At 40.0% G+C, this 25,793-nt stretch overlaps 1 protein-coding gene across 1 annotated transcript in view; it reads left to right on the top strand.

The window, feature by feature from the left end:
* The first annotated feature begins 4,395 nt into the window (after positions 1-4,395).
* The window catches only part of tmem260 (transmembrane protein 260), a 35,053-nt gene continuing 13,655 nt past the window's right edge, over positions 4,396-25,793 (top strand). Inside the window, exons 1-8 of the mRNA XM_014013187.1 lie at positions 4,396-4,500; positions 4,663-4,780; positions 8,563-8,594; positions 12,061-12,212; positions 23,683-23,860; positions 23,933-24,046; positions 24,323-24,502; positions 24,603-24,643. Coding sequence (XP_013868641.1) covers positions 4,672-4,780; positions 8,563-8,594; positions 12,061-12,212; positions 23,683-23,860; positions 23,933-24,046; positions 24,323-24,502; positions 24,603-24,643 — 806 coding nt within the window. The 5' untranslated portion in view covers positions 4,396-4,500; positions 4,663-4,671. The remainder of the gene's footprint in view (positions 4,501-4,662; positions 4,781-8,562; positions 8,595-12,060; positions 12,213-23,682; positions 23,861-23,932; positions 24,047-24,322; positions 24,503-24,602; positions 24,644-25,793) is intronic.

Below are 25,793 nucleotides of genomic sequence, written 5' to 3'. Positions count from 1 at the left end.
TCCAGTGCACTCACATCAGAATAACTTTTAGATTTGTTGTTAGAATAATCGATTAATCGAAAAAAATAATCCGTTAGATTAACCGATTAGAAAATAATCGTTTGGTACAACACTACATTCAAATGCCRCAGGTGGCTGGGCCTTATTGAAGGTTGATATATGTTTAGATGTGCAATAATAAATACTGTAAATTATAGAGAGCTGTAGCTCCAGGTTCAAGTCCAGGTTGCATCAGAAAGGACAGCCAGAATTTCTCTTAAATTTAATTTGTATATCATCTCCATGCAAATGRAACAGCCACCTCTAAAAGGCAAATTTCTGACCACGCTGGTAATTTCCCCGTTTCCAACTTGTATAGTCGTCACTTTGAAAATTTTTATTACATTTTAACACGTTTCCTGGTGTTTTGGCTTTGAGTTAACAACYTAAACTTAAACCAACCTTTTCRTTCTATCTCTGTAGAACAAGAGCAYTCRAAGTTAGTGGTGTCATTTACCATTCCATGTGTCACACAATACTCCAGCTCTCCAAATAAACAACAAACAAGTTTTCAAACAAAAGGCAAACACTAGCCTAAGAGGAGCTCTCACAGATATTTCATTAGGACACGATGAGACGAGGTTTGGAAAATAAGCATTAAAATCAGACATGAACGTGAGCACCTCATTTCCCCCCTTTTACTGCTCTTCTAGAGGTGCACGTGGCGTCTTGCCTACTCATCCAAACAAGGGGCCAAATGACTTTAATTAAGGAGTAATTGCAGAGTCTTGTGTTAATTAAATCTTTATCAGTTGAAGTAAGTGGATTGCTCCCACATGGAAACCATGCAGAGACGTAAAGCATTGCTCCCCTCCTGCTTTCTGCTCTGGCAAATATATATATATATTTCCAGCCTTACCCAGCTCTTCCACCATCACACTGAAATGCTTGGAATTAGCCTGATTTGAGAGAAAAAAAAGAAGGGGCGGGGGTTCACCAACTTTATAGCCAGCTGTGTCTTAAAAAACACCGTAACGAACATGATWGCACCGATGTGAGGGAGTGTCCTTTGCTGGAAAATGAGATACACGATTTATCTGCGGTTCCTGGTGTTTGACAAAATTGAATCCTCTCATTTTAATTGCTCTCGACTAGGTGTGCTGCTCCGGGCCACGGAGACGTGAGCGCTGTGTGTTGTCCCTTGTTCTCCGCAGACTATTATGTTCCATTGTGCAAGCCGCCGATTATGATTTGCCATATCCTTGTCATCTATCTTATTTAGGATCATTTAGGTAGCCACACGTTACAAAGGAACAGCAGTCAGCCCTGTTATTACGTGTGTTTGAATCCGCTGCTTCTTGTGATGAGAACACGAACACAGAGGAGAATTAATCTGTCTGAAGACTTATTCACTCACTCAAGGCCTCTCTGCGTGCACGTTTTCCATGACAATAACACAAGGATTGTTTTATTTAACGTTTAAATCAAACAATTGCAAAAAAGGATCCAAAGATGACAAAACCTCCTAAATGTAGAAATATAAATACACAAGAGTTGTCAAATTGAGAATTTAGCACAAGCCCAAGACTCGCGGATTTGACTTTTTAAGACATTTTTGAGGTGTGAATAAAATGATAAAAGAGATTGGTTGCTCTGAAATTGAGTTTCATTTATTTGGGTCATTTTAAAATGCAAATTTGAAGAATTATCCGGCTTTCACTTTTAAATTAAGTCCTGAACTTGTGAACTTAAATTCAAAATAGACTTTATTTACGGTTCATTTAATTTAAAATGAAATCTGCTGATGCAACTCCTTTTTAAAGCTTCCTACAGCGCCTATGTCTTAAAAAACAAATAAGTTTGGAGCTGATGGGGTATCTGATCTGTTGGCTGATAAAATGCATTTTATAAAACTGCACTGACCTGAATTATTATTAAAAGTCAGCATTTTGAGAAATTTAGGCTATGTTTGATTCTGATTTAATAATCCGCTCTGATTCTTGTAACAGACAGTTTTCTGCAGGACATTTAAAGCAACGAGTTTAGGAAATAAACTCTAAATGTTTGAGAAATTAAACAACTTTCAGTCAGAGCTCCAAAAGTCCTTCTTTTGCAAATCTTATCATTTTTTGGTGTCGCTTTGATTGATTTTAACTCAGTGAAAAGTCAGCCAAATGTGGATTTTTTTTTTGTGTGCGTGTGTGTGTCATGAATACTGCAGAGTGTTAATCTTTTAATGTGCACACTATGTACATTTTGGCTTGTGGACTTTGTCAGTGTGCAGCTGTTTATCAGAAATTGTTTATGGGGCGACAAATGGGAGTAATGTGGCTCCGAAACAGATTCAAAAAAGGGCTTAACTGGATTACACCTCATTTCAAGGATGCTTAAGGTAAGATTAAAACAGATATGTGGTGAGTGAGGAAAATACAGAAATCAAATACATGGGAATTTCTTTTTTTTACTCGGGTTTTCTCGTAAGCCATTTGCTTATGCATCGCTCTGCTGATTCTTTTCTAAAGGCGCTGAGCTATAAAACACTTGCAACATAAATATGAGACAATGTGTCTGTTGTTCGTGTGCAAAGATCCCAACAAAGGCGACACGTGAACATTTCCCACAGCAGTTTTGCTCCATTGGACCATCCCAATTCGACATTAATGCCCTTTTTCTTATCTTATGCAACAAATCCCCAGAGCTGGAACATTAAAAAATCTCTAATCACACTCGCTGCCATGCAAACACACACATACATTATCACACACCTCACACACAATCGCAAAAAGATAATGAATTTAATGCCGCTGCTATTACAGTCAGCTAATGTTTGTTAATAGTGTGGTGCCTTATGGAATGAGGGTTCTAACCGTGTGGGTTATTTTGTTTCCACTTTGGACAAGCTGTCAATAAAAAAAAGGCACTGTGGATGCAGAGGGGGGTGGAGGGGGCGGTGTGGAGGATGTGATTAATCCATTGGGCTCTAATGATTCCTCTGTGCCTTGAATAGGAGCCACAGGCCTCTGTGACAGTGCTCTGTTTTATCTGTCCTATCAGGGTTCCACTTTATATTAACACTCTATTGAGCATTTATACACACACCGTACAGTTCTGTGTTAGGGAATGAAAATGGGAGTTTAAGAGAGGAGACTTTATGATGTGCTCGATTAACCCCCCTCCTGCATTCACCCTTCCGACCCCCCTGAAAAAAATATAAAAAATATTACTTCCCATCTCTTCCCGACATCCCTCTGCCAGCGCTGCAGCCCGGCGGATAACCGAGCTGGGATTAGCAGTGACATCACACTGAAAAGAAGGCTGAGCCCCCCCTCCCGTGTGAGGAAGGGTGAGTACTCTTGGTTTTCTGCGTGTCAGACGGGTGTGAGTGTTACGTGTGTGTTCAGGACTGATTAGACAAGAGAGGGTGGTGGTGAGAGGAAGACAAGGATTAGAGAGCCATCGGAGAGTTGGTTAGGTGCTGACACCACTCCAACTCGCCAAAGGCTCAATATACCAAGGGATCAGACTCATTTGTGACGGGCTGGGATTATTATCAGTTCAATGGGGCAATTTCTTTAGCGCCGTCACCTCTCGACCTGTGAAATTTGGACACTTGTGAGACATTCATGAGTTCATGTATCTTGTTTCAGGTATAATCACACACTTATCTTCACAACAAACTAACAGCTTGTAGGACAACTGTTTTTTAAAATGAAGTAAAGATTTTAAAAGGTAGATTTTTGAGGGCTGCAATGACTACAATGAGATTTTTTAAAGTAATAAATTAGGTAATATTGGTTGTATTTGGTACAGCCACAGATAAACAATAACAGTTCATAAAACAACAGTTTTGAGTATTTTGTAAATGTAAAAATCAATATAGAAATTTGAAATTAAACGCTAATGTGTTTATTTAATTTTGAGTTTTTTTAATAACACAAAATTTCGTGTTTATATGTTTTGAGTATATCAAAATGTAGTTGAAAACTTTAGACACATTTACAAAAATAGTTACAAAGTAATTGCAATCAACCTGTAGTGGAACTGAACTTTAAAGTTTTATTTACTCAGTTCATTAAATGATGAATGGTGTAGACTGAAAGACAATTACTTGCTGTATTGTAGTGTATCATCTTAATGTTWATAAAATATGGTTGAAACAAATAAGCACCAAAAGTATGTATATTTGATATCCAGCTGAATTTCAGTGATCATCCTTTGTCTGCAAATAAACACTATTTAATTATATTAATAATTATTTGAGGGTTATTGAATTTATAACACTGTATTTGAATAGGAACTACGTTTGAGACGGAAATACCTATTATCCACTTACTAAAATATGTACAGAAAGCCTAATTTCTTCAGCATTACAGGACCATCCAAATAACGCGCCTCCTTCCGGTAATATCGCGAGATTTACGCTGCAGCGCGGTTCCTCTGAAGCWATTTCCTGGCAACAAAACCGCACGAATTTAGCCAAATCTCCAGCTTACAAAAGTAAAACTGCAAACATTTTACTTGGTATGATTTTACCTTAATTCAAGCTCTGTTATTCAAACATTTAAAGTTATAAATGGCTCACTGTTTTCTTTAACGCCAGCGACAGATATATGAACATGGCACGCTACCTTAAGCTAAGTAAGCGACATTTTACCGGAAATTTTCTTTTATGTTGTATTGTAGCGGATAGAAATGTTGTCGGAGCACAGCAGAAGCTGGATACTGACTGGAACCGTCGTCGGCTGCGTTATGGCGCTGTATGTGCCCTGTGTGCAGAGGACTGTTCCCGGCGGAGACTCAGGTTGGTGCTAACATGCTAACCAGGTTTTTAACTGGTCACGTGACTTTGTTGTGTTGTCGAATAGCCAATCATATGGCACCTGGTAAACACGCGTGTGGCGCTGCCGCAGGACCACTGCCGCTGTCCGTGGTGCTGGAGAGTAGTTATCCAGGGAGAGGAATAACTGGATGAAGAGTAATCTAGTAATTTATAAAGTTGTAAGAAAAATATGCGTTGTTCCAAATTGTATGTCCGAATAAACAGGATTCAGTTGGATTTCTTCTTTAAAACTTTATTTTCAATCTCCTGACTCCAATCAGGTTCATTCAGGTCTCAGCAGCACAGGCCTCAGCGTACAACCTTGGGCCGAATCAAAACAAACACGGGAGCTCTGCTCTGAGCAGACACTCTGCAAAACACTGACAACTTCTTTCTACTATAATAATGAATTTAGCTTATAATGTTCATCCCTTCCTGGTTACACCCCAGGAGGTGTTACCTTTTACGTCAGACGTCAGAACGTCACTCAGTTTTGTTTAGGCTAAGAGAAAGAACACATGATAACACACCAACTCTTTGTCAGCTTCAACCTTWCAGACTGAAAWGATCAGAAAGTATAAAATACAAAACTGAATCTAATATTCAATTAATCAKTTACAAAATTTCTTCAGTGTGAATCGTGAATTTTAAATTAAAGTCCAGCATAAATCTGTGTTTATTTAAAAAAAAAAAAAAAAGCCAAAAAATAATTTTGGCTTGAATTTTTTTTGTAAATATATACATGTAGCAGATAATAAACGTGTTCCAGCAGAAACTGAATTTGAATTGCTCTGATTGAATCTGTAAGTGCATAATTTGAAATTGAATGCATTGGTTTGAAAATGAATTTCATTCAATTGAAACTGAATTTAATAGTTTTAATCTAAATTTTAAGTTTTGAATCTGGATTAGTTTGCTTTGAAACAGTATTTTGTTCTATTAAAAATCCAGTTGGATTACTTTCACTTTCAGTTCTATGATTCAATTTCAGTTCCAAAATTCAGATTTTTGTGTCACACATCCAGGTACCAACCAGAGTAATCAAGCACGGACCGACAGATTTATGTTTCACGTCAGTGAAACTTCCTTTCTGTAATGTAATAGAGTGGCTGCAATCCACCATAAAGGTGACAAAAAAAAACTAAGTAATTTTATTGCAGGGATTAATTTTACCCATATAAAATGTTAYATTTACATCACATCATGGATCAATCAGCAGCAGCGTCTGATCAACATCTGCCTGCAGCTGGGAGCGATGCTGTGTGAGGACTGAGCCACCTGTTGGTGCTTTGGGACCAGCTCACAGCAGCACCCGCCGCCCATCAAAGAGCTGCATTCATGTCATTGTCAAGTCTCATTCTGTTCGGTTCTGGTCTGTTCGGTTCTGCTCAGGTGTAGGTGTGTCTCCACAGCTGCGGGCGGATCGTCAGCACGCACTGTCGTGTCTTGTAGCCGGACTTTTTTTTTATTTGTCTCGGTGCTGTTTAAGATTGTGTGTGTAAACAACAGGAGGTTAGTTCGTCCAAAACCATCCAGGACATCTGCTCATCAGGGATGGCGGACTCGAGATGGGTCTTGACGCCATCTTTGTTGGTCATTTTAGACTTCTCCCTACAGGGTGACCTGAGCAGAACTGAACAGAGTGAATAAATGAAAGATTATTCACACCAATTTAACATTGCTTTGTTAGATTGTTTTAAATTCATTAATAGTTTTTTTTGTACATTTTGCTCAGGACCTTGTGTTGTCTAACATTTGCAAAATACAGGTTTGAAGAGAATGTCTTGCACAAATTCTTTTAGAGATGATAAGGTTACAGACTTGTAAATGGACTTGATGACATGAAGGCTCCGCTTGTTATGTTTGCACAGCTCAGGCTTTCAAGCTGAAAAAGCGAATGCACTTTGTAGCATGAAAGCGTTAAAAAAAACGGGCTCGGCCAGATAAACGGTAAACAAGCCGAGGAAAGAGCAGGCAACTGGAGTGCTGAGCAGCCCCGTTGGTTGTGCTGCTGTCTAGTGGGGTCTCTGGAAAAAAAAAAGAACTGGCCAGCCCTCTCTCTACAGTGTTTAGGGACGGTGCAGGATGCCCGCTCTGATAGTGCCAGCTGAACACCCGTCTGAATTCTCCAGGTCTCCGTCTCTGTGTCCTAATCTCTTTAGGTGTGATGTGCCCTGGAGAGGCTTGAGCGCAGCCCCGCGGGTACGCTGTTGTCTAGGAATGTGAAGTGTGGAAATGACGGGGATTATGGGAAGACTGATGTGGGTGCCCATGCTCCACAATCACAAAGACTCTTGGCATCCATGCCGCTTCCCCGTAGAGTCAATATTTTTCCCTTTTTTAGTACTGGGGCTGCAGAGCTGCATCTCTGTGGCACCGAGATGAATGTTTTTGGCTTAGTCCTAGTTTCTGTGCTGAATGGGGGTAAAAGTGTGCCACTACTGAGGGAAAATGAGTGAAATTGAGAAACTGATGAAGGACAAGAAAGTGTGATGTAGAATGATGGCATTTAGCTGGCGGCTCATGCCAGGTGAAATGGAGCTGTGAAAACATTTAAGCTGTGCAGGTGGAGGAGTTCTGACTTCATGGTCCATTAGACTGATAAGAGTTTGGGCTCCTCGTGTGGCRGCATTTTAGGCATCGTAATTCACTGTATCAGCAAGGTTGCAAAACATGTGAGGCAGCCAGTGCCATCTGAAATTCAGCCATTCTGTTCTATAATGGTTGTTTGCTGTGGACSGTGTTGTTTACTTTGTGTTATGTAAAAAGTTACAGCTGCTCGGGTTGAAACTAACCAGCTGATGCTATTTTTAATATTTCATTTTCCACGAATGAGTGAAGTGCAAAACCATGACCTTTTAACCGGTATGCTTTTGAAACAAATATGAGTCTATTCTTTTTTATTAGTCAGCGTCCTCATTTAATGGAAGTCCTGCCATTCCTCCTGTAAAGTAATTAACTTAAAAAAAAAACCTTTTTACTAGATGTACTTAAAACGAACCAGTAGAGGGAGCTGTCTGATCCCCAGCGTTTATCAATGTCATTTAATCTGAACCAAATTTCAATTTCCATGAGTGGAAGATGCAAACATTGGGTGAGAAATCAGTATAATTTGAAACGCTTTGGGTGTATTCTGGCACAAATGGGTTTGTGCCCAGATACATTAAAGCTTCCTCAAATAGCTTTCAGGGGTTTTCTTTTCACTTAGTGCGGTGCCTCGCACAGAGCTTGTCAGAAAACTGTGCAGCTGGCTTTTATTTTTTACAGCTTACCTCATTCTGTGTCTGTCACCAACGAAGCCTTTTCTGTTCGTGCCCAACGGACTAAAGGAGACACTAAGACACTGGGAGTGTGGGAGCTGCAGAGAGGCTCACAGAACGGCAGAAGAAAGAGGRAAGGAAAGGACCCTGATGCATGGGGAGGATGGGAGTGGAAGCATTATTCTCAGATCAGCATATGTGTGTCTTTGTGTGACAGAGCGTTGGAGAGGCAGCCTCACGATTTGTGTGTTTATATCTGTGTGTGTGTGTGTGTGTGTGTGTCGGGGAAGGGAGGGGAGGCACCATGGGAGAAGCGAAAGATGAAGAGAATGAGCGTGCTGCTTAGGAAATGTCACACTGGGAAGATTTGCAGGTTTTGATCCTGGCAAATTAATGCAAAACCCCAGTGCAAGTATTTGATTTGGGAAAACTTTGGGAGCAGACTTGTCTCTTAATAATAATTATTGGGTTTACATTAATTTCCTCCCCTATTCCCTTCCACAGGAGAGCTGATCACCACTGCATGTGAGCTGGGGGTGAGTATTAGCTGCATTGTTTAATCAATTCACTCATTAACTCTTATAAGCATTAAGGAAGTTTAATTAAGCATGGGCAGAAAGCAGATTAATTTACTTTCAGTCCACAGGTTTTTTCCCCTTCTTTTCTATACACTTATTTTACTAAGTTGCAAGTAGAGAATGCTATAATTTGCAACCCGTTTTTCAAATCCAATTAAAGTCAATGGTAAGGCAATGGCTTTTGTAGGCTTTGCCTTATGTACGGTATAAGGCTTATTATATCCACCCCTCTTTTTTGTGTGTGTGTGTAAGCCGCAAAGAATGAACTAAATCGGGTTAACAGTTATAATAAGTTTTATTATTTAATAAAGTTTATTACGCTGCTGTGATCCTTTTAGGGAGGCTGTGTCGGTGTCACTATGCCAGTAATCCTGCAGTTAGTGCTGCWGTCCGTGTGGCCTGCCTGTCTGACTCTCAGGCCTCCCCCAGGGCCTCACAGGCCATCCCTGTGCCCCAGGCAGCTGGCCCCCCTTTCTCATCCCCAGAGCTCCAGAGTTCTGCCTCTCTCTGCTCCATGTGGCCTTCATCCCTCAGCTGTCTTTCAGCTGGGGACCTCCCCTTTGAAATATTTATAAATGGTTACCTACCTGTCTAAAAGTTTGACAAATTATCTCCTGAAATWCTCTTATTTACCTCTCGCCTTTGCCACCGCTGTTTTTCTTGTTTGTTTTCCAGCACCACCTCCCCACTTGTTTCGTTTGTTTTGAATTTCTGAGTAGAAACTTTGACATGTTTAAGGTGACCGGTGAGCCACTCACTTCTTCACCTTTCAGCTCTGTGCTCATTTAAAGAGCTGCCCCTTTCCTTTCTGTCTGCACGCCTCTTGTTATCAGTGCCAGGGAATGAGCCTGTGTTTAATGACTGAGCCCTTATCTGGGTTGGAGGAGACTTAGCGGCTAATTGCTGTGATTGCCGAGATCCCCCAGGCGAGAGCGACCGTGGCTCCGAGGTGGTTTGGGGACTGAGGCTGGTGAGCACCACGTGCTTTGCCTCGGGCTCTAGGGAGCTGCATTGTCCTTGGGTAGAGGCCATAGGAAAAGAAGTGAGAAGAGGACAGGAGAAAAAGAGAAGGGTTGTAGAAAAAATACAGCTTGCTTGACTTTTCTAGAGTGGAATGTGAAAAAAAAAAAGCTGAATTCACTGCTTTGCAGGTCTCTTAAACTCATATTTCATTTACAGTAAATCTATCAGTTTTAAAATTAAAAAAATGTTAAGACAGGGCCATGTTTATCAAAGTTAGGTATCCCCTCTTCTTTTAACAACAGTCTGTAAATCTAAAGATGAAGAAGAACAGTTTCTGGAGTTTTTGGACAGGGGCGGAGCCAGAGGGGTGGCTGGGGTGACAAGTACCACCTCCTTGCACCTGATTGGCCACCCCAAGTAGGGATCTTGGATTTTGTATTTGCATGTAGATTTTGTTAAATGTTGTTCTCTGATATTACTGTGTATAATAAAAAGGGTTGAATTATTATAGTAAAACTAACATTAACATTAGTGGTTAGCTCAAGTTGGGATTAGCATCGGTAATCGCCATGTAAACAATCTTAGCTACTCCACAACAAATTTCATCTCARTGAGTCTTAAAATGGTTGAATTAAAGCTTTATAAAGGTAGCTGTGGGGGCCTCTTGTAAACTTGGTTAGCATTTAGAATTTAGTCAAGATTGTTTTTGGCTACTTCTACACTAATTTTTAACTTTGTATGTTTAAAAATGGCTAAATTATATTAAAGGGATCCATGATTAGTTGTAACATTAGACTTTATTTGATAAACATACATTTAACTGTAAAATAAAGACTGTAAAAATACTGTAGGATGTTCAGTTTTTATCATTTTTAAAATTATAGTTTAAAAATATATTACACGGATGGGGCCATTTTATTTGCACGCAAAGCATTCTGGGTAAATGATGACATGGATAGGTCCTCGGTGTGAGGCTGCTAGCGAGCTATATCTACCCTGAAGGTTAATCTTGGACAATATCTGATGATCGACTCTTTTAAATGAAACCAGAGAGAGTTGACAGAGAGGAGAAGRTAGAAATGACTCAGCCTGGAACTGAAAATATGGATGGAGGACAACAGAGCTGCTTCATGGAAGAAGAATCTCAGCTTAGCCTGTTAGTTTTAGCGTTAGCCCTGATGCTATCACCATATATATGTTTTAGCTCAGAGCTACACATTCTCCTCTCGTCACTGAGGTCCTCCATCCACATGACAGAGAGGGGAACACAAAAATGACTCAGCCTGCAACTGAAAATATGGATGGAGGACCTCATTTTAGCTTGTTTGTTGTGCTAGCACTGAGCTAATGCATATAAGGCAATATAGCGTTTGCGCTGGTGCGAAGGCTAACAGGCTAAGCTGAGGTTCTTCTTCCATGAAGCAGCTCTGTTGTCCTCCATCCACATTTTCAGTTACAAGCTGAGTCATTTCTGCCTTCTCCTCTCTGTCAACGCTCTCTGGTTTCATTTAAAAGAGACAATCATCAGATATTGTCCAAGATTAACCTTCAGGGTGGACATAGCTCGCTCACACCGAGGACCTATCCACGTCATCATTTACCCAGAATGCTTTGTGTGTAAATAAATGGCTCCGTCTGTGTAAAAATATATTTTTCAAATTTTACAAAGCTAAACAGCCTACAGTATTTTTACAGTCTTTATTTTACAGTTAGAGTAAAGATTTATCAAATAAAGACTAATGTTATAACTAATCAGGGATCCCTTTAATTATAATAAATTATGACTAGCATTTAGCCCATTTTTTAATCATTTATAGCTCTGATCACACATCATTTCAACTCAATATTTCTTAGAACAGCTGATTTAAAACCATTTGGAATTAGTTGGCTAGCATCTTGAAATTTTCAAATCTTGGCCAATGCTGTGCCACCCCTTGCAAAAAAGTCTAGCTCCGCCCCTGTTTTTGGAGGAACTTCTTTTCCTATTTTTGTCTGATGTAGGATTCTAGTTCTAATTCTTCTTTAATGCATTTCTTTTGCAGGATAAAAGCACATGTTGTTCTAAACCCTGTATTTGCTTTCCTTCATTGATGAGGCCTTTACAGATGTGTAATTTAGCCATGCCATAGGTACTGATGCACCTCCATACCATTAGAGAGGCAGGCTTTTGAACTGCATGCTGATAACAGGCCATTTGGTCTCTCTTCCTCTTTAGTATGGAAGACAAAAATAATTTACAGTTCTGTAAAAGTACATTTTACACAACAAAACTACTTTTTCAGAAATGAGGTTTTAAAATATATGCTGTCTATGTATATACTTTTTCACCTCTGCATTACGTTGTCATTTTAAACACAAACTAATTGAAGCAATGTCTGTTTTATTGTTGGGTATGTTTATGCAAAAATATTTCTTGAGTAATGTTTCTGGAGCTGATCTTTCTTGTTGTTGTGTTTTCTAGGTAGCTCATCCTCCAGGATATCCACTTTTCACTCTCCTGGCTCGCTTGTCCATGTGTTTACTGCCCTCCTCCTCACCAGCCCACAGTGTGAACCTGATGAGCAGCCTTCTGGGGGCTGCAGCCTGTGGCTGCCTCTGCTTAACTGTCTGCAGGTAAGAAATGATTTGTTTCTTTTGTCAAAAGGAGTTGATCTGTGACACACTTCAGAAAAAACGTGAAAGAGGGGCTTGTGGAGTTACAACAGGGGGGAATTCAAACCAAATCCAGGGGTGATTTTAGTGATTTTTTTGAGTAAATTTGACCTGTAAAGCAGAAGCTCCAAAGTAACATTTTAGTTATGGAGACATTTTGTTGTTTAAGGGAACCTGTCAGTTAAATACATACATACAATAATATATTTTTGAGAGGAAAGGGAATTCAAACATTTTTATTTATTTTCTTTTTTTTTGCATCTTGATTCTGTCCGTAACAGAGAGTTACAGTTTTTGGTCCTGACTGACAAGCGGTGGTGTCCCTGATCCTCTGTTCAGAATTCAGGAGCTGAACCCAGCCACCCTCCCTCCCTCCCACCGTCCTTCCCTGCTTATTTACCCATCAGCCACCCGTCGCGAGCAGGCGTGTATGTGTATGTATATCACAATTATCGTTCCCCGCAGCCCCCCGCCCTGATGTCCCTGTTCTCCTGCCCCCCTGCTGCCCAGTGTGCTCCCAATCCTGACATGGCACGATTTCTAATCTCCCTCCCCCCTCCTCCTCCTCCTCTTGCCTCCTGGGTCTCTGCCTCAGCTCCTCCCTTACCCCTTCACTCAGTCGTGAGCGCAGTTCACGGTCTCTGTATTACCATCCAGCAGCCTGCGGTCTTTCCCCGCCGCTGACCCCATCATGTAAGGAATATTTTGTACATTCAGGCTTTGTCTGAGTGTTTGTGGGAAACCCTTCCATTACCCTTTGGTTGGTGGAAGCTTAGTGTGCACGTTCGAGCTTTTTGTCTGAGTTTATGCATGCCAGAACGGTTTTATTCTAAACGTTTAGCTTTATATGTCTGGAACAGGAATTGTTGAGTATGATGTAATTTCTCCTGCTGTTTGATTTGGCAGACCCACASTGAAGCAGTGGTTCACACTAACATGTAGGTGTTTGTGGAGGCGTTGGTGCGGAGACGAGGCAGAAACATCAAGTCCACAGAAATAGATCGAATCATTTTTATTAAAAGAAGGAGTTTTGAACTTTATTTTTTTTTAGATTTTTAGTCCCTGCAGTCACTCAAATCCTGTTTCACCAAATGAGCAAGTAATCATTTAAAGGATTGATCTCAGCTCTTGGCCAGACATTTATTTATTTCCTGTCTGGGTGATATTTGGCCTCCAGTGTGCCTGTTAACTTCAGCCTTGTCATAATCTCTGAGGATTTACCACTTGTGGATTATAGCCACATAAACAGTCATTATGAGGAGCTCCACCCAGCAGAGTTTGATGGAATAGTAAGAACATGAGCCAGAGCACACTGTTACACCACACAAGCTAAAATGTGGTGCAGTAGAATCTGAGAGTCATCTCAAACACACACTCTGATTTGTCTGTCTGTTAGCAAAATATCTCATGAACCATAGAATGGATTTTAATGAAACTTTCAGGAAGTAATCAATGGATGGACGACTTCATCTGAATAACATTTGGACTAAGCTTAATTCAAGATGGCTGCCACAGCCAGCTGACTTTAGAAAACACAAAAATGGCTATAGTTTGGGCATTTTAAATATTTTTGAGCTAAAATTTGGTGTAATAGTAGCTGACAGTCATTTACAAAACTTACTCTAAGCAATAACAGCTCATTCAACATTTATTTTCAAGTTTTGTCCAAAACAGCCACAACTCTGTCATTTTTCAACATCAGATGATCTTAGTCTAAAACTCTGGCATGAAAGGCAACGGGCAATATGCATTCCTTCAAGAAATGTTGGGCCTTTAATTAAGTTCGGAGATGTTATTTGGATCATTTTGTGGCCCTTTATGCAGTTCTTCATCTGCTCAGATCTATTCCCCTTCATAATTAAATGTTTTTGTTGTTTCATTATTTTTAGATGGAAATATAAATTAAAGTTAATGCGGGGTGCTTGTAGTCAGTGTTCGCCTAAATGATAAATTGTAAGACCTTGAAATTCGTCTGGAAAATGCCCAACATGGCAAGCCTTTGATGTATCAGTTTAAATTAGTCGGCCAGATTGCCGTGTTTAATGTGGGGGAATGTAAGTTGATAGGCTCGGAAGCCACTTCTCTCTCTCTCGCATAAGTTTAAACGTAGCATTTCAGCCTTCCCTTTGATTTGTCAATTACAGCTCTCTTGGCTCGATCGTGCGGTTTGATGGCCAAATTGCATGTCTTTTTCTGTTTCCACACTGCGGCCTGACAAGCCTTTGAGGRTGCCGGACGTAACAATAATCACTATTGATTGCACTCGAAGGTTCAAGGAAAGGAATATTCGGCTGGTTTGAAATGCCACAGGTCTCAGCCCGTGAGATTCTGGAGGAATGCACCCGTCATAGCTGGATAATCCAGACAGCTCCATATTTCCGCTCGCTCTCATTTCACAGTTTATCTGCTAAAGCTGCTCTGAATCTCTGCTACCTGAGAGGAATCTCTCTTCGTTTCTGAGCTTATCCTGAGAAACCAGGAGCAGGCGCATTAAGAGCGCTGACAGCCATCGCATCAGGAAAGAAAAAAAAAATAAAAAGAAGAAGGGAAAAAAAGGCGSCCTTGCAGTCATCAGCACTTTTGGTTTGATCACACGATTGCATAACAAGCCTGCGGAAGCTTCACTTTTCTTTGGTGACAGAAAAGTGCACACCTGTGAGAGGTTTCTTCGCCAAGAGCTGGCCCATGTGGGACAGCTGATACCTCAGCGGACAGGAGGGTGGGCCTGCCGCCATCTCCAGCTCCTTATAAGGATCTCCACCATATGGTCATGATGGCGCATTGTTTCCTCGCTCAGGTGGCCTGTTTTTTTTTTTCCACAAGAGGAAGGTGTATCCTGTCGGGGTCATGTCAGGAGCAGCGAGCGGCTGTTTCTGCCGTCGTTTGTCGTGTCGTCCCACCAGAAACCACAGAACAGTTATTTTGTTTGCACCTCTCACTGTAGGTGATTTAGATACCCCTCTACGCCACATCTGCTGTGATAAAAAATCATCTTAAGAAACACCAGAGAGCCGCAGAAAACAAAAGTGTGGATTCACACTGTTTTTTGTGTTTGTTTAAATTTTTGCCAGATATTATGGACTCTAACTGCACACTTTTTACAGTTTTAGCCATTCATACAGTGTATAAAAAGTTCAGCTCAGTCAGGAGATGGGTGCTATGATTTTTGTTTTTTGTGACTTTTCATAAAATTTATTTTGTATATTTTGAATTTGTATATTAATATATTTTGTAACTTTTCAGAAAATATTTTAAAATATTTTCCCACGGAAACACATTGAGATCTTTTTAATTCATTTTAAAACATTTCTCTTTAAAATCAGCATCTTCATGTTCTATTTTTTGTCACTTATGCTACTTTTAGCTTTTAACTAGCTTTTTGCTACTTTTAGGTTTTAGCTAGCCCTTTGGTGCTTTTAAAATTTACCCAGTGTTTTACTTCTTTTAGTTTTAAGCAATTATTTTGCAACTTTTATCTTTTAATTAGCCTGTAGTTATTTTTGGCTTTTAGGTACTATTTTGCGACTTTAGCTTTTACCTAACCGTTTTCCTGCCTTTAGCTCTTAGTTAGCTTATAGCTATTTTTGTCTTTATGTACTCTTTTGCTACTGTTATCTTTTAGCTAGCTTTTTGCTACTTTAAGATTTTAGCTAGCCTTTTGCTAATTTTAGCTTTTAGATAGCTTTTTTGCAACTTTTAGCTTTTAGCTAGTTTTTTTGCTGATTTTAAAGCTTAGCTAGTGTATTGCCACATTTGAGTATAATTTTACTTCTTTTTGTTTTTAGCAATTTTTTCTCTACTTTTAGCTTTTGATTGGCCTGTAGGTATTTTGGCCTTTTAGGTACTTTTTTGCAACTTCAGCTTTTAGCTAGCCTTTTTTCCTACCTTTAGCTTTTAGGTAGCACATAGATGATTATGGATTTAAGTACTCTTTTGCTATATTTAACTTTTAGCTATTTTTAGTCTGTAGTTACCATTTTGTTACTTTTGGCTTTTATAGTTATTTGTCTTCTTTCTACCTTTTTGCTACTTACAGTTTTAGCTAGTGTTTTTTTAGCTGTTGATTTGCATTTTGTTAGCATTTTGCTACGTTTCGTTTTAGCTACCTATTATGACCTGTAGTTTTTAGTTAACTTTTTTGCTACTTTTAGCTAGCATGTTGCTCCCTCTAGCTTTTAACCCGTGTTTTTCTCCTTTTCGCTTTAACTACTCACTTCAGCAAATTCCAGCTCATCACTCATCAGTCAGGCTTTATTTCTGTGGTTTTGAGTTTGTCTTGTTCTTTTGTTCCTTCTCTACAGTATCTCAGGCGTCACATTGTCGTCCAACAGAGCCCCTTTACTCTCCTCATCCCCAGCATGACCAATGGTTCCCCCAGGACTCATCTTCTAATACAGTTAAACAGATGTCTAATGAAGATGTTATTTCCTCATTACTGGCTACGGGATGGGGATAGCGAGGAAGGAGTGGGGTAGGAGGAGGAGGAGGAGGAGGAGGAATAGATAGACAGCAGAATGCAGTACCAGTTTAATATTCCCTTCGCCCGTGGGCCTGAGATTGTGTCTGTCTCGGACGTCAATATTACATTCCTCACCCACCACAGGCAGTCCTAATAAGGCACCAGGCACAGAGACAGATCAGACTCAGCAATTACAATTCAGCCAGAATTAGTTAATGGAATCTATACAGCAACATTTACGTATCACTGGTCTATGCCTAATGACTTTGTTGGAGAAAGCGGCAATAAAAATGGCATTCAGGGACTTGCATAAACATAGTGGGGGTTGTGTAAATTGTTCTTTTTTTCCCCCCTCTTCCTGTAATTTTTGTGTGTGTGGGGTGGAGATTAAGATGACATTCTGGGAGAAATTGTCATGTCAGTGGCTGTATTGTTTGAGCAGAATTGTGGTGATTAATTTTACACGCACTTGTAGCACTGGAGCGCTTCTCCTGAAAGGAGGGGTGTTTGAGCGGCAACCCAGGACCTTTTTTTTTTAAATAGTTATTTCCTCTGAGTGGAAACAGACAGCCTCATATCTGCACACTGAATGAGGCTGAAATTGGCTGAAATGTCCAAATATACAGTTTTAAAAGTAAGTTATGAAAAGAATTAAAGTGAAATAGTTATGAAACATATTGATAATGATATTTTGTTGGTGGTAAAGACATAAAAGGCATTTAAAACTGACATGTTGATGTATTAGTACATTTTTTATGTTCAGATTTATTAAGTAAAGTGCACAGATAAATATGCTTTGTTTACATTGAGTGTGTACCTGCATTTCAGAACTGCATATCAGTATAACTCTTTCAAACAGCACTATTTGATGTAGGTCAGGATAACATTTTTAGGGTTGATTTCATACTTTTTAACGAGTCCCTTAAAGCCTTTAAGATCACAGAGACCCTCTGGTTTAATTTGGGTCTTTTTTTAGGAAAAATACAACACTTTATCTGGCTCTTTTGACTCATTTGATGAGAAAATTGAACTGTTTGAGTGCAAAGATTATATATTCATGAAACAATTAGTCATTTAGTCACGCTGCTCAGTCAAAGCTGTATATCAAGGAGCTGACCCTCTGTAGTGTTTGATTCAGTCTTTGATTTCCTGACATGCATTATCATTTTAATGTTTGTATATCAATTTCTGCTTGGCTTTGAAACTTCAAAGCACTACATTACCCCTCTTATAATAGCTGCTAAGTACCCTGGCTGGTGTCCTGGCCAGAGGGGGAGCCCAGGGGTGTGAGCGAGGGCCAGCTGGAAACCTCCGCCTYGGCCTGTGCGGCCCTCCTCCTCCTCCTCGCTCGGGCTTTCTACCCTCTTCAGGAATGTGTGATTCCTTTCCAGCGCTGGCCCCCGAACCAGCGGAGCAGCTCTGATCTGCAGCAGCACAGCTGTGGTATTGTCTGCTCCCCTGGGTGGTGTGTGACAGTGGCTCCCTTCGCCAGCTCCATTGTAAAGCCTCGTTCAGCACAGCGAGCTGCTGTCGGCTTTTTGTGTGCCGTCATTTAGCTCACTCTGACGCTGGCTTCGCTCCGGCACACGTTACAGAGCTGAGCTGAACGAGGCAGGTTTTATTTGTTGCTTCAAACTGAATGTACAGAGATTGTTTCGTCCTTGAAGAGGACTGAGCGTCTTTTTATTATCTCCCATCACCAAGAGGCGGATGCAGACAATAAAGTTTTTACCTGAGTCTGTTAGTCAGCAACAGAGATGTCAAGTAATGAAGTACAAATACTTTGTTGCTTTACTTCACTGGAGTAATTATCTTTTAGTATACTTTTTACTATTACTTCTTAGATTTTCTGTATTTTTTATTCTCTGTACTTTTTAAAAAATGCAATTTCTATTTCACTTTGGCTTGTTTTTATTCCATCTTGTCATTAAAAAAACAACTAATCTATCCAGATATACGTATGGTGCCTAAAGGATAAAGTGTAATTATTTGTAGTTGGATGAAAAGTATAAATATAAAGCATTCTGACATCGTAATGGTTTTATGTGATCCAGAACACCTGTACATGACACAAATCATGTCACTACCCAGCAGAACATATCAGACAAATGTAAGCTTGTGTGAAGCAGAGATATAAGCATCTGAAACAAGTTAGTGCATGCTAAATGTTTTAACATTAATATTATAACTCTATACTCATCATGGCCTTTAGAAAAGTGATTTTTGGGGAGGTGGTGCGGTCTAAGCTTTTAACCTAATGTTATTTTTCCCCTTACATTTCCTACTTTAAATAGTTTTAAAACCAGTACTTTTACACTTTTATTTGAGTAAAAAGCTTGAGTTGATACTCCAACATTTTAAGAAGTGTTTTAAAACCTTTTTAAACCCTTGAGTAATGAATGTGAATACTTTTGACATCACTAGTTAGCAAAATATCTTATGAACCACTGGATGAATTTTATTGAAACTTAAAAAAAATAATATTTTTTTATTGTAACCTACAACTGATTAACCTTTGGATTTAACCCTGTTCAAGATGGCCGCTAACTGACCTTCAGAAACATAAAAATGAGCCTAACTCAGTCAGTTTTTCAGACATCCACCTACAAATTGGCGTGGTCGTAACTGAGACTGATCTACAACACATTCTGAGAGCTACTATTGTTGACAAAACGGTTAAAAATTTTGCATCATCCATCTGTAGTTACTTCTGTTTGTCTGTTAGCTGTAGCTCATGAACCGCTGAGAGAATTTTATTGAAACCTGCAGAAAGGATATACTTTAATTTTCACCTATAACTGACTAACCTTTGGGTTCAGCCCTGTTCAAGATGGCCACACCAGACAACTGACCTTTAGAAATATAAAAATGGCCATCATCTATTTAGAGTTACCTCTTGTTTGTCTGTTAGCTAAATAGCTCATAAATTTTAATGAAACTTTAAGAAAAAAAATCATTGGATGTACCTTAAAAACTGATTCATTTTTCAAATCAACCCTTTTCAAGATGGCCGCCACAGCCAGCTKACTGTGGAAAACACAAATGGCTATAATCCAGTCTGCTCTGCAGATTCACTGCTCAAATCTGGTGTAGTAGTAGCTGAGAGTCATTTACAGCACATACTCTGAGCTCCACATCCTGCTCAAGATCTTTGCTCAACTGTTTCAACGCTAAGCCTTTTCATTTATTTAATATGTTTATTTGATCTTTCTTCTTCCATTCATTTGTTTGTTTTTAAAGGTTTACTCACGTCTTTTTATGCTGGGCTAATTTACCTTTTTAATCGCTTTTATTTTTCCCGAGCTTTATTCTGAGCTTTAATATTTGTCACTCGGTTAATTACCCAAGGGATGACGCAGGCGTTTTGGCAGGGCAGAGCGGTTCAGGGGGAGAATAGTTTAGCTGTCAGCCGTGTCATTCTCCTGTGAGACGTCTCAAGCAGCCCGTTGTCACCGAGCCCACGACGCTTCGGCACGGCGGCGGCGTCCTGCTCGGCACCGAGTCGTGATGACGGGGAACACGGCCACACAGGTGTCAGAGTGGGTCCTGCCTGTCTTTTATTTATTTAATTATTTTTATTTAAATATGAGAGGAGCCAGCCTGGAGACTGAGCCGTGGAGAGGCTGACTGGGACCCAGGTGGTCCTGTGCAGACAGACGGGTCATTTACAGGCTGCTCTGTAGCCACACATGGCTGGGCTCAGCTGACTGACATGCTCTAACAGAGAGATTTGTCAGGCCCTCAGAGAGAAGAAAGAAACACGAGTGTGTGTGTGTGTGTGTGTGTGTGTGTGTGTGTGTGTGTGTGTGTGTGTGTGTGTGTGTGTGTCTTTGAAAAACGTGGCTATCAGACGAGCTTCAGAAGCGCACTTTGTGTAATAACCACATTGGTGGACCCCCCGTGACTGTTCTGCACCCTATCCTACCCCCAAACTAGCCCCCCTGCTAAGTGCAAGAGCCGTGGGTTAATTGTCATGCAGTGAGGTAAAATTCTGGGTGCGGGAGGTCTCTGCACCTCAACAAAAGTCCCCCATCTGCTCCCCTCCCTAACACAGCCGCCCTCCTTCATCCTTCCTGCAAGTTACAACTAATTCCTGGAGCGGTGCAGCAAGAAAGGCGCTGCTATCTCTTATTAAGACCCTCTGCTCGACGCCCCACCCCCTCATTTAAGTGCACACACTCTCACATATACAGTACAGCCTCATTCACCACTTTACAGAGAACACTGAAGGGGGGGGGGGAAAGGGGTGGGAGAGAGAAAGCCCAAGAAAAAAAAGGGAAGTAGTCAGCAGGCTAGAGTTTTTTTTCTTCTACCCTTCTCTCGCTCTTCCTTTTCCCTTTTTTTTCTGATTTACCGCGCTTTCCTCAGAAAGCTCCATTGTTCCCCTAGCCTAAGTCTCATCAGGCCTTTTGTGGCTGACTATCACAGCGGCAGGCAGAGAGCTGGAAATGTATAAATGGTATCATGCCTTGTGATTAATGGCGGTGCTTATGAGTCAGGTCTGATAACGGGCCTGCTCTCTACTCAATTTCAGATACCGTTAATGGAATCTGTCTTCTGCGATTGTAATGTGAGAGCGCCTAATTTGCTATGGAGCTTGAAGCTGTCACCGGCAAGGGATTGTGGGGTCATAAGGGACCTGGCAGCCGTTTGGCCTGCAGCTTGTATCTGCAGTGCTGAATAGAGCAGCTCTCTGCCTGTCAGTTAGCTGATAGGCTGATGAGGACTCTAAGCCACTCCACACAATGGTGGAAAGGGCCATACTGCCTGACTTCCCTAATTGTCGAGCCTGCTCATATTTCAGAGCCAGCATGCTGGGGACTKGGGTTGCTTTTTTCCCCCCCTTCCCTTTTCTCCCTTTCCCCCCTTTTTTTCTCTCTTTACAAACTTTTTTTCCTTTCAATTTCTGCATTTCATCCTACATCCCGCGTGCTGTCTCACTTTTCTGCACTATTTTTCTTTTAACCCCCCCTTCCCACCTCCCCTCCTCTCCCCCCACCTCTCGTTTTTTAGTAAGTGGTGGGTCTTAGCGTATGACAGATTATCCCCAAGTTTGCTTCAATTACCGCAAAGGAGATGGAAACAGTACAGGAGAGGAGGAGAGGGGAGGAAAAAAAARGAGAAAACTTTTGTGCACACATTATATTTAAAAGGCTGAGGATGAAGCGCTATCTCTGCCACTGTGGTACCACCGAGCTCTCATGATATGTGAATTACCTCCAAATCACTGAGAGTGTTTTTCAAGGTCTTGTTCAAGAAGAAACCCAAGCAGAATGACGATTATATTGGGTTCCCAAATTATTCGGAGGGAAGTATCTGTATTTTTTTAGCTTAATTTTTTAAATATATTCTGTGATAGTGCTAACGCGGTTGTGTTGAATTTCTTTTRACGTTGCAAGTTCAAATTAAAATAAATAAAGTATTATCATTTAAGTGCAAAACATATTGGATCTTTTTATACTGAAATTGCAAAAATGAGGTTTCTCTTAAAAGATAAAACACTAATAACTTGCTTGTCTTCTCAGGTGAGTTTTCACTTTTGAAGATGACTTTGAAGTTTTAAAAAGTAGTCACATACTGAAGAGTACTACGGACTTTTTAAATAAAGACCCAGCTACGACCACATCAAATTTTAGCTCAATATCTGTAAAACTGGCTGAGCTATAGCCGTTTTTTTTTTTTTTTTGACTAACAATAATCAGCTGTGGCAGCCTTCTTGAATTGGGTTGACTCCAAAAGTTAATCAGCTGTAGAAACTTAAATAAAGTCACAAATCTAGTAACATTACTAATATTACATTTTTTTTGTTTGAAAACTTGAAAATAGTGTCATTAATTAAAAAATGTTTTTCCACCAATGGTGTTGGCATACATTTTTATGAAGTCTCTACTGTTGCTACTACCAATGACAACAACAACAACAACAACAAAAATTCCACTACTACTACTACTAATTATAATAATAATTATTATAATCACCCATCTTTATGGGACATTTTTTATCCAATATCGTGTGTGGCACTTTTTCAACTATGTGCAATTTTTTTTTCACCAAACATGGGCGTAATTTGTGGGGGGGTGGGGGGGTTATGACCCCCCCAATAATTTGATCCAGTCAATATAACCCCCTCAATAAAATTACACAATTTGCTCTAACAAAATATAAATTAACTGGTTAAGTACACAGCTGCAACTCTCTTGTTGTCTTTAAGAAACTTTGACCCGATTAAATAAATTACAGTGTCATACATGTACGTTTAAGCATAATTGCTGTATTTGTTGTAATTTTTCCAAGCCAAATTGTAGTGCACCAGGTAAATACATACTCTCGGAAAATTGAGAAATTTAGACGTGTTGTATAATACATCCTAAAATCGTTCAATATTTTTTACTGTTGGAATAATTGAAAAATAAAGCAAGCCTTTTCTTAATTGTTGAACTGACATGTAACAGAAAAGGTGCATAGTCAAAGGAAACAGGAAAGTTAAGTAAAGCACATTTAAAGCATTACAATGTATTTTAACCCCAAAATATCCTGAATCATTTTACAAAAGTAAATGATTCAGTAAAGCAATAAATAGACAGAGAACATAATCCCCCCGTGGTAGACCTAAAGCTATGCCCTTGCCTAATCATACTACTAATATATTGTTTGTAATTTTATTTTACTTTATACTGTGTACATGTTCATAAGTGTGTTTATTTTGTTTTCCTTCGAAGTGTTTATATTTTATTTAGTTCTAGTGTGCTTATTTTTTATTCTCTAATTAGTTTTACTTGAACCGTTGCAGTGATTCTGATTCTGACTCTTTATTCTGATTCTGACTCTTGATTCTGATTCTGACTCTTTATTCTGATTCTGACTCTTGATTCTGATTCTGACTCTTTATTCTGATTCTGACTCTTGATTCTGATTCTGATTCTTGATTCTGATTCTGACTCTAATTCTGGTTCTTTTCCTCCATTCTTTCAGGGTAACAGCTCCTGGACCCGGTGCGGTCTTGGCCGCAGGGCTGTTTGCCGTTTCCAGACTGAGCTGGCAGTGGTCGATGGTGGCGGAGGTCTTCACCCTCAACAACCTTTTTGTTGGTCTTCTCTTCTTCCTGACCGCCAGTTTTCACTGTGCTGAGAGCTCCACTCAAAGGAGGAAGGTAACAACACATCTCAACACGCAGACCGTCCTCGTTAGATATAAGACTCACTGTGGTGACTGTCACTTTCAGACAGCACGTTGGGGAGCGTTTTGTTGTGGCATKGGGCTCTGTAATCAGCACACCCTGGTTCTGTATGTGTTGATCATCGCTCCCTGGGTCCTTTACCAGCTTTATGCTCTAAAGGTAAGCCTGTAGGCTTTTCATATGTCTCTGAATCCATACAAAATATGTAAATGCAAGCAATTTATCATAACTGAACAACATGAAAGAGGATATTTTCTCGCTACAATTAAAGTTTTTGAAGAAGGAGCAGGTAAAAATGAAAGCTAACAAGTTAAGCTTCTGTTAATTTGAAGTATTTAACTGATGAGCAGTCAGTATAGCATTTTGAATCTTCATTGAAAATCTGTTTCAAAGAGCAGAATAACCCAGAGTGTCTTTGCTGTGCATTTTAAACAGGAGCTCTCGTTTCGTGGCCTTGTGTCATTGGGTTTGTGTTTTGTCGCTGGGTTTCTGCCGTACGTTTACCTCCCCATCTCATCCTACCTCAACACTGCCCGCTGGAGCTGGGGGGACCAAACCAACCTGTCAGGTCTGCTGACCCACCTGCTGAGGGCCGAGTACGGCACCTTCAGTCTAGTATGTGAGGCCTCTGTATATTTACAGTTACACATCATTCTTTTAACCATTTAGACAAATTTATCTTGAAATTTAACTTTTGCACTTTTATGCTTTTCAGGCAAAGACAGAGACATCTGTGACCCTGAGCAGAATGTTACAGTGAGTTCATGGAATTTAAAAAATATTCTCCCATTTAAAATAATAAATGTAAGTCTCATTTGATTTTTATTTTCACACGTTTCTGAACTATATTGAAGTAATTTACATACAGCTGGAAACTTTAAAATGAGCAAGTGAAATAAAAAAATGACACAGACAAAGTGGCTTTGGTCATGACCAAAACATGCGTCATAAACACTCAAGTAGCAAAATTTGTCTGGCCCACACAATGCACCTGCCAAATTCCCCAAAGAATGACGGCCCTTCAGTGCCCCAAATATGGATCTTGCATAGACCAGTACCACAACTAGGCCATGCCATTTTAAAAACAGTAAAAGTCAGACATGCCCCACATGYGGTTGACAAAACACTCGCCTGGCTTGACACCAGCGCTGGTCCACACCAAAATGAGGAACATCCATTAAAATAGTTAAACATAAAAAAGTCATCCTGAACTGTGTCAAACGTTTAGTTTTTAGAGTTTACTTCAGTAGTTTSCAAGATATGTTGATACGCAATCCAGAAATGTGGGTCCACACTTAATGTAAACAAAACAGTTTTCTGCAGACTTCACCCAACAAATCTCAGCATAAATACGTGCAAATACTTAAACTGCCTGACTTTTTGATCCCACACTTTTTTCCATGAATAATGTTGACCAGTTTTCTGTCACTTTAGCTATTTCCAAAGGTAAACAGATTTTGCTTAATGAGCATGATGATAAAACTATAACATACTGATATAACAAAGAGCCAAAAGTAATGGTTTAAATGACATGTTCAGTCTCAAACCAATTATCAGTCAAACTGTTTATTTATGTATAAATTTATTTGACTGTTATCTGACTAACTAGCTAAAGAAAATAACCGAGTTTCCTGCTGTAACCTGACAGATTTCTTTTTATCTACTAAGTTGGAGTTCTCGATAAATGTGACTTTGGTGCACAGGCTGGAGCGGCAGAGCAAACTGTGGAGGGTTTGATGTCAGGCGCAGTGGTTCTGGAGATGGAGGTCCAGCTGCTTTCTCTGGTGCTTTACAAAGGTTTAACTRCAGACACGCCAATCTTCTCTGTGAGCCAGGAGTCATTTCTGCGTCCCATGGCTTTCCTCTCCTGTCCCAGCAGCTTTTGTTCTTCTAGTTCCACTACCCC

This window comes from Austrofundulus limnaeus, unplaced genomic scaffold, assembly GCF_001266775.1.
Source record: "Austrofundulus limnaeus strain Quisiro unplaced genomic scaffold, Austrofundulus_limnaeus-1.0 Scaffold2, whole genome shotgun sequence".
In the NCBI taxonomy this organism is placed as follows: Eukaryota; Metazoa; Chordata; class Actinopteri; order Cyprinodontiformes; family Rivulidae; genus Austrofundulus; species Austrofundulus limnaeus.
The sequence above is the reverse complement of the archived record's forward strand: the minus strand, read 5'-3'. Positions and strand labels throughout refer to the sequence as shown.